The sequence below is a fragment of the Corvus hawaiiensis genome, chromosome 9, assembly GCF_020740725.1.
Source record: "Corvus hawaiiensis isolate bCorHaw1 chromosome 9, bCorHaw1.pri.cur, whole genome shotgun sequence".
In the NCBI taxonomy this organism is placed as follows: Eukaryota; Metazoa; Chordata; class Aves; order Passeriformes; family Corvidae; genus Corvus; species Corvus hawaiiensis.
In genome coordinates, this window is record NC_063221.1 from 27,669,448 (window position 1) to 27,678,842 (window position 9,395).

At 43.2% G+C, this 9,395-nt stretch overlaps 1 protein-coding gene across 2 annotated transcripts; it reads right to left on the reverse strand.

The window, feature by feature from the left end:
- Positions 1 to 7,291: 7,291 nt before the first annotated feature.
- LOC125330212 (cytochrome c oxidase assembly factor 7) lies at positions 7,292 to 9,139 on the reverse strand. Of its 2 annotated transcripts, XM_048313136.1 has the most exons (3): positions 8,950 to 9,138; positions 8,732 to 8,872; positions 7,292 to 7,887 (listed from the first exon to the last, which is right to left on the reverse strand). In XM_048313136.1, exons 1-3 carry the CDS (start codon positions 9,053 to 9,055, stop codon positions 7,439 to 7,441), a joined length of 696 nt encoding a protein of 231 aa, XP_048169093.1. In that variant the 5' UTR covers positions 9,056 to 9,138; the 3' UTR covers positions 7,292 to 7,438. The 2 variants fall into 2 exon arrangements, with proteins under 2 accessions (XP_048169093.1, XP_048169094.1); XM_048313137.1 differs by lacking the exon at positions 8,732 to 8,872 and having other exon boundaries at positions 8,950 to 9,139.
- Between the last annotated feature and the right edge of the window lie 256 nt (positions 9,140 to 9,395).

The following is a 9,395-nucleotide window of genomic DNA, read 5'->3' on the forward strand; positions in this document are numbered from 1 at the left end:
TACAGATGGGAAGTGAAGAAGCCCAAGAGAAAAGGCTACATTTCTGTCCCAGCCCTCCTCTCCTCTGCCCCACAGGGGGTTTAAGCCTCGCCCTTATTAAATAAATGCCATCAACACCAATGTGTTGGTGCCATAGAGTCATATTCCTGCTGGGAGTTTCACTCCATATAGATTGCAGGGTTAATTACCAGGGGAGATCTTGGATTGTGAAAGATTTCTGTTTCAGCTTGTTCAGACACCTTGCAGATATCTGAGGGCTAATTTGATCTGATTTGGGATTCTATCCCAGAAAGTACATGATCTGAATATGCCATGATCTGGATCTGATTCCTTCATTAAATTAGGATTGAGATGATTTCCTTTAGGAACATGCATAGCTGGAAAAATGATCATCTGTTTATCTCCAGAGCTAAACAAGGTAGTCCAGCATCTCTAAGGACTCCTCCCAGGCTCCCTGTTGCACACAGTATAACTGTACCTCTTTCTGCACTCTGGAGACATCAGGGGAAAAAAGCAGCTTGATATGACCCTTTCCTGGCAACAAAAGATGCTTCAGTGGCCAAATTAAATTACCTGTCCTTTTGGTTTACTGCCTGAGCAATGAGAAAAAATAGAATTCACTTTGAATTAATTAATCATATGATCTCATTTTGTATAAGGAGAAGTAGGTTCTAGCTAGAAATAGTTTCCCTCCTATGCAATTTATTCCTGATCATTTCTGTTGTGAAGCTGCCCTTCTTTTCAGACTCTGTTTTAAAAGATCCTGTTTTCTTCACCAGCTCTGCTATGAACTGTCTTCTTGGAGTGATTGGGCCAAGCTGAGTTACACTCCAGCAAGCCCCCTAAAGCAATCACAAAGGTCTCAGGTGGGGGAAGCTGATGCTTGATGTGCTGCAGGAAATGTGCAGAGTCCCTTCGGTTTTAACTGTATTCATAGGCTGAGCAGGATTGCACACAGCAGGTTCTAACAAGAAACAGCATTTATGTTTGTCACTTATTAGTTCAAGCCTCCAAGCACAGACAGTACTCGATCAATTCCCCTCCACACATTCATCTAATCCATTTGCAGTGGCAGGACAAAAGCAGAGAAATAGCCCATATCTCGGATTGCACGAGGACCTTTCTGAAAGAAAATTTTCAAGCATTAAGCTTCAAAGTAATTAGTTTTCAAGGGTGCATCTGTTTCCCACTCTCACAACATCTCTGGTTCAGCCTAGCAAACAGGAGCTGAATCAAAAACTTTGTTCTTTCATACTTACACATCAAAAGATGTTACCATCTTTCTTTCTGTGACTCTGTACATCCCCAACAGCATTAATGCCTTTTGAGAGCACCAAGTGAGGTGTGAGCAGCCTGGACTTGTAGCCTTTCAGCAGTGTGAGCAGCAGGCTCCCAAGCACCAGGCATCCTGGCTTGCCTCTGGATGCCATTTTCCCAGGCTGTGTGCATGATGCTGGAATTTCACCCTGGCAAAGGACCTTGCCTTTGGCTCTCCAGAGGGCAACATTTCGACTGGTGCTTCAAAGATATAAAACTTTTCCAGTTTGGCTCAAAACTCTCATTGACTGTGGTGACATATGTGCCTGGGGGATGACAAGTAAGTATTCTGGGTCAGTACTGAAAAACGCAGGGGGAAAATAGCCAGTGAAATCAAGTGGAGGTTACTTATTTCTCCAAATCACAGAACAAAACCCTTTCTTGAAACTGTTCCCCAAAGACTGTAATGGGGAAAATAGGATATATATAATATTTCCAGGGCTCTGATGTGTAAATATGGCCTTAGGTTGCAACTTGTAACAGTGCAATACCTAAAGCAAAATCATCCTTCATTTGAAAGGACTGAAAGCTTTAAATTCTTACCTAAAGGGTACAGGTACTGCATAACAAAATACTCTCTGACCATAGGCTTTAGTTTAACACACGTATCAGGATGGCATTAGATCAGGAAAAAAGTTCATAGGGAATTAGAACCAGTCACTAGAGATCACCTATCTCCTGTCATTTATAGAATTATATTAACTAGCTGGTAATTTGTGTTGCAGTTTAAACCATCAGTGGATCAGCACTGCCACTATGGTGTGATAGTGTGATCTGGAAATGTCCATACCCTGCTGTGGGAGCAATGAACAGAACAGTCAGCAAACATCACACTTGGGCATTTCATGCTGCAGTACAGAGAAAACAGAAATTATCAAGCCAGGTGCACTGCAGAGATATTTTGGTTAAGTGTTAAAGGGTGTGGGAGGTTTTTACTGTTTGCTGTAACAAAACCTTTGTGCTATTCCTCTAGAAACCTTCACTTGTATTGAATTTGTTCACATACTCTGTGGCTTTTGTAACCATGTCAGTGCCTGGCATCTTCTGCTATCAACCCCTGAGTTCTGAGGAACATATAAAACTCACAAAACCCATCAGAAAAGAATTCAGAATAAGCTCAGGATTTCAAAAATATCTAAAGCATTTTAACTCAATTATATATAATCTCTCTGAGGGCCACTATCTGTTCATGAATACCACAGCATGTGAGCTGCCAGTCTGAGGCAAGTTTGTGTCCCTGTGACAGCTGATGTCACTCTATCTCAGCCTCCCTCACAAGTAAGATACTTTATATTGCCTTTGTGTCAGCTGCAGAACAAATGAGTAAAACAATGCTGTGGAGAAAACATTTCACTTAAAAAGGCACAGAAAACAACTTCTCTGGAGGCTGCTTGCAGTGTTGACAGTGTCACAGCTTCTTATTTTCTCTTCAGCTGTTACTGCTAACACTTGTGCTGAGGTGGCTATCACATCTGTCTGGAATAATACTCCATAAATATTATCAGAATAACATTCAAAGGCCAGTTTCCCATCGTAGTGTTTCTTGGCTTGTAAAGGATTGACAAGTCCTTGCCTTGCTAAATATCATTTGGAGAATAATCAGTTTGGGCCCCTACTGACATCGTGTGACCTGCAGTGAGTCAGTAGCTGTTCAGTGCCTTGTCCTCCTTTCCTGAGCTGTAGACATAATCCAGGTTTCCTTCTCAGGAGTTGGCAGAAAAGGTTGTTGCAAAGCAACAAGAGTTTCCTGGGCAGGAAGCTCTATAGGAACATGGCGTGCTTCCAGTGGCAGGAGAGCTGGAAGGAAACCAGCCCACTTCTCTTCAGTGTTTTTGGTGAGAAAATGAAATGTTCACACCAGGCCATTATGTGTCAAAAGAGGACTGTCAGAATAAGGAGCTTTTAAAATAAATCCAGGTTAGCCTCATCTTCAAGTTATGAAATCACATCACAGCCAAACAATTAACATTTTTCTTTGATGGCTTTCTTGTCCCACCTCTGTATGGAATGTCTCTCTGTGAGCTGCAAAGGACTCAGGGAAGTGCACTAGAATGCTGTGGGTCACAACTGCTGTATAAACATGCAGGGTTTTCATCTTCTTTCTTTCTTCTTTTTTACCAGTTGCTAAGAAAAACTCTCCAGGGTTTTTTTAAAGCACTGTACTTCAGTTTTGCATAGACAGAATGAGAACTTACAGAGAACTCCCACCACACTCGTGAATTGGAGCACATGAATGCATTGCAATTATGCTGTTCACAAATCTCCATCTGAAATCACCACTCCAAAGTGCCTAAATTTTATAATTCCATAGCACACAAATGTCTGACTAGTTGATTAGGGTAAAAAAGAATTACAAAAATATTTTTTTAAATATTACAAAACCATATTATGGTATTACAAACAAGACTGCAAAAACCAAAGTTTGTCTGTAAGAAGTATAAAACACATTTGGAACAAACATAGCAATGGTAATTTGTAAGTAATGCTGAGAGGCAACAACAACAAATCACAAATACGTGATATAGTCTAAAATCAGTGTAATTACTGGTTATTGTGCTTGCTTCAAGTATGGTACTGAAAAATGAAAGCACTGGGAGGCTACAGATCTGGCAAGTGAAATCAGACATCAAAAATTTGGCACAGAACTGATCTTTATAGTCTTAAGATTCTTGGGGAAATCTGTTTTGTGTGGATTCTGGGCAGTATTGCTGATACAGTGTCTGGAAAATTAGAGCAGGGTACCAGTGTTTAGTACTGAAATGTATGCTAAGGACTTTGGACAATGCTGAATCTCAGACTGTGGATCTCTGAATCAGGGATGTCATTACAGGTGCACACAAATGGCCTACTGTCAGGATCTGAACTGAACCCCTGGGTGTCACCCCAGCACAGAGTACTGCAGTAATGATACAACTGGATTTATTGCTTATTTTCTGATCTGTTTCTTGCTGTACCATGACTCCTTTTCCTTCCTCTCTCTTCTTGTTTCACCCCCCACAAGAAAGCCAACCCTGAGCAGAACTGTGTTGCTCTGAGGTTTAGTGGATGAGATGCTGGGAAGCATAAGGGAAGGAGGAATTCTTCCTTCCTCATCTACCAAAGGAGAAGAAGAGCTACTTGAGAAGTCTTCTATCTCACATGATGAAGTGAAAAATTGCCAACAGAGGGAATTTCTTTCTGTACTGAACAAAAAGTTTGCACTATAACAAGGAACACTGCTATTTTTGTTTCTTGGTGTGATGATGACACAAAGTCTCCCAGACCATCCCTTTGGGTGGGTGTGTACAGCCACAAGAACTCCCTTCACACATACATTGCAGAGAGGAGTTGTTACTGATGGCTGAACAAAAGGTCAGCAAGCTGCAAAACTGCTTTTATTACAATATAGCACAGAAACAGAACCACCAGAACAAGTCTCTATTTCTACAACATCATGTGGCTTCTTTACCTGACAGCATCTTTTGTCCAGAATTAATCCAAATGACACTTAATGACACATGATGTGGTGCCAGTGTTTAATCTTGGTACAAAACCAGCCCTCCACTGGTGATCTTTTGACAGCTGCAGGAAGCATCCTGCAGAGAATGCTTTCATCATTTACAGCCATGTATTCACATGTCTATGTAATTAATTAGGGTTGGTTCCTTCTGAAGTATATTGCTGCTTTATTAATGGAGGTTGGCTGCAAGCTTAGATCAATGCAAACAAATGAAAGGGAAAGCAGACAGTGGTTTAGGAGCTGTGAAGCTGAAATAAACTCCTTTATTTCTTAGAAAACCCACTGATCCTGAAGAGATCAACAGGTTCTTCCATATTTTCAAGTATTTTACTATGATCACCTATCTATTACTCTTTCTTCATGACCTCAGAGGCAAGTGTGATGTTTTCTTTCCAGGAGAACATAAAATTTAGCCTTTGTAACATCAGGTAAAAAGAGAGAACAGAAAGATATTGGCCTTTTGGTAATACCCCCATAATACCAGCGCAAGATGGTTGTAAGCCAAGATTTGCAGAACAATTTTCACCTCTTAACAGATTTTGTCTCCTGAAGAGAATCTTGAGGTTGAGAATAGACTGCTATTCATAGTCTATACTCTGCTACAGACTACATTAGCCACATGTAATTTGTAATACCCAGCAATGAGACGGGCTGACCTTTTTTTTGGATGCTTTGTCACTTTGGAGGGAAACGAGTCATATAGGAGAGGGCCTTAGCTATCTCATGCATCTGTTACAGTATCATCAATATCTGTGTAAAAAAGGTATAAGTGTGCCCAGAACAGGCAGCAAACTGTTCAGAGACAGCCTGAAAACACAAGAGCCTTCCTTAATCCGGGTTTGCCTTTTCAACCAGTGGTACAAAATTGGATGACACTTCATGAACTTATCTTACACACTTGATAGCTTTTATGAAAATGGTCTGTTTTATAATATTTAAGTTCTGCAAGTCTGTGAGTTCTCAAGTGCTATGAAAAAAAAACCTCCCCACAACACGCACTTTATATTTGGCTTTAATTATCTGCAGTGTGTGTCACTTCACTGAGGATGTTCTCTGGTGCCTGTTTGCTGTGTTGTTTGGAAGTTCCTGGGAGGATCACTGACAGTCATTAGTACTGCTGGAAGGAAACAGGTCTGCTGCTTGGGCTGAGGATCTGCACAAGGCACTCTGTGGCAGTGAGCATTACAAGTCTTAAAATACCACCCAATTCTCCAGTGCCTTGACCCACCTGTAATTGCCTCCTTCTGAACACATGGATTCCAAGCTGTTTTATTACTAGTGTAACACACTCCACAGAGGTAGCATTTACTTACCTTTCCCAAGTGAAAACAAATGCCCAGAATAGTACCTAGCAAAAAAATCAGGCAAAGTGTGTTCCTCTAAGAGCTTTACCTTTTTGAACTGCCAAAAAATAGCAACTGTTAACAGAAAAATTACTCTTTTGCCACTGCTCTTTTTTTTTCCAGGCTGCTGAATACCAGAGCCATACCAGCGTGCAGTAATGTTTTCATACACTGCCATCTGTTGTTGTTATAGGGTGCCTGTGTCACCACTGTGCTGTGCTGCTGGGGTTTCTATTCCAGCAGCAAACACCTTTCCCAAGAACTCTGTTAAATTGGAAGAACTGCTTTAATTCATACATGCAGCAAGATTCCAACAACTCTTCCAATTGTGGCTACAGCCAAATTAATGTTGCTTTTAATCCCACTTCACTTATTTCAATTGTGAAGTTTGTATGCCAGAGGATTCATTTTCTGAGTAGTAAATTTACAGGTAAACATACACACACATCACAGATTTCACATATATTTACACACACCAAAATTATAAAGGATCCTGTCAGTGCATGAATACATTTACACACACTGCCCTGCTTATTTAAACAGCTCTTTCAGAATCTGTGTTTGTATAGATATAGGTTATGGATTTGAGTCCAAGATCTGATGAGTTAGCACATTGTTCCCTAAATCTTTATTAGAAAAAATAGAACATAATGTTTCAGAAGCTGGCAGGAAAGTAAAACAATTTGTGTGTGATCAAATAAGGGGCAATCACGTGTGTTGGGAGAGCAGCCTAAAGCACTCGGGCACATATGACAGGCAGATACACAGTCACAATTGGCAATGGGAGGAAGTAAGGGAGATAGGAATAGGCCTAGACCTACAGAATTACAGATGAATATCCACACCTTAGAGCAGCTCACCCAAGTGTGCAGCTACCTAAGTTCTGCAAATGCTTGTGAGAGAGATGGAACAGTTCTGACTGCCCAAGATGGGATTACCTGCAATTGTGACTTCTGTGTGTTAGAAGTGGTCTGAGCACTTGATACTGAAGCACTGAACACAAAAGAGATCCAAGGGGACAAACTCCCAAAAGACCACAAATTTTTGGCTTCCTTAAAAAGAAGAGAAGGATCTAAGCAAAACACTTACGAACTTGTGTGTTCAAAAACATAGAAAGGCACAGCAGAGCTAGTCATTTGTTGCATCTGCAAAAATACAATTTTATTTACATATCCAAATACAGGACATTTACTTAAGTGAAAACTGTATGCTCACAATTTAAATAACAAGTTCACTTGCCATTTAAAAACCACAGTCTTAATACCTGCAACTGCCAGTTTTACACCCCAAATGTTAGAGAACTTGCAGCTTCTTTCTGTTCTTTATGCAACTGTTTAGCCCTGTTTTTCAGATCCTCTGCCTTAGCATCATTCTTCTCAACACCATCTCCCAGTTTGTACATGCGACTGGCGTTGGCACAAGCCCATACGTGCCCCAGTTCACAGCCTTTCAGCGAGTACTTCAAGGCATGGCTCATGTCCTTGGGCACCCCAGGTGCTCCCTGCAGGTACAGCACACTGAGGTTGAAGCAGCTAGGAGCAAAATTGCCATCACAGGCTTTTGTGTAATAGTCTCTAGCAGCAACAGGGTCGGGTAGATCATTGTTGGCTCTTCCGTCTTGGGCCAGCAGCCCAGCACTGTGACACGCATTTGCTGACTTCTTCCCACCTTTCTCACATGACTTCATGAAAGATTTGTAGGCAGCTTTCAAATCTGGGTCGAGTCCACCTGTCAGCCAAGAAACAAAACATTACTGTGAGGACATGCTAGAACAGCTGGGAGCTTTCTGTTTTGCAGGATGCTTCCCACTGGAAATACAGCATCCATCACTTTAGATACTACAGTCAACATTTAGGACTTCAGAGACACTACTGTTGTCTCAGTAACAAACACTTTACGAATGTATTTAAGTTAGGAAACTCCTCTGCTCACAAGTAATCACAAAAGCACCAGTAACGAAAAAACAACCCAGACCCACAAAACACTCTTTCCATTACTACATTAATGGATTTAATATCTTACACTAGGCAAATATTATTTTGCCAGTATACCTACACCAAGATTGTTACTAGTTTTGAACTACAGTAAAATATTGTTCCTTACTAGTACTGTCATTTGGAACATCTCTCACTAATTTAACTGCTTTCCATTACTGTACCGGTAAATACATTTTGAGCAGACTTGGGGACTACTTACGTAAGCATGTAACTAGTCTGTGAGTTTCTTTATTTCTTACTTTCTTTCACTGAGAATAGTCCGACAAGACGAGATGTTAAGAATTGAATAAGCAGTAACATTGTGCACTGGCTGTACTTACCTGTTAAACGGATGTAATAATAATAATAAAAAAACCCGTAGTTAACATACGGCTGATTTTTCAGAAGGAAGCAGCTTAAGATTTCCCATCCTCCCCCCACTTTTATGAGGTGACCATGAAAGGGGCAGGACCGATAATTGCTCCTTCAAGGTCAGGACGAGAGGCAGATGTGAGGCTGGCCGGGTATTGGGATAGGTTGCCCGGGGAGGCGGTGGAGTCACCTGCGACCCGAGCGCGAGGAGCCCCCCTGCCCACCTTTGCCGAGGGCCTGGTAGGCCCCCAGCTTGTAGCAGCTCTCGCTGTGCCCGTGCGCCTCGCAGTTGTCGCGCAGCACCCGCGCCGCCGCCACGAAGTCCTTCTTCACGGCGTCCAGGTAATCGGCGAAGCGCTGACAGCCTGCACGGCACGGGACAGGGGCTGAGCCTCCCGCCGACCCCGCGGGGACGGGCGGGGAGCGGCGGCGGGGCCCTTACCGTCCGGATCCTTCTCCCTGAAGCACTGGTAGCTGTACTCCACGTGCAGGTTCTCTAGGTACGCCCGCACCTCCTCCTCGTCCGCGAAGTTGATGAACCCGGCCATGGCCGCGCTGGGTCACGGGGCGATGGCTGCGGCGGCTCCCGCGAGCGCCGAGCGTTCGGTTCGGCCCCGCCCCCGGGGGCCGCCCCTTCCCCGGCCGCTCCGACCGCCCCTTCCCCGGCCCGTCCTCCGGCCGCCCCTCCAGCCGCTCCTCCGGCCACTCCCCCCGGCTCTTCCCCAGACTGTCTTCGCGCACCTTCCTGCTCAGCTGTTCTCATTACGCTTTCTCCGGTGCGCCGCCAGCAGTACCGCTCCGTCCCGGGGTGACCGGGAACGCTGACAGTTCAGCTATTTTAAGCGCTAACACGCTGTTAGTATTTTACTTTCAGAGTTTTGCACCACT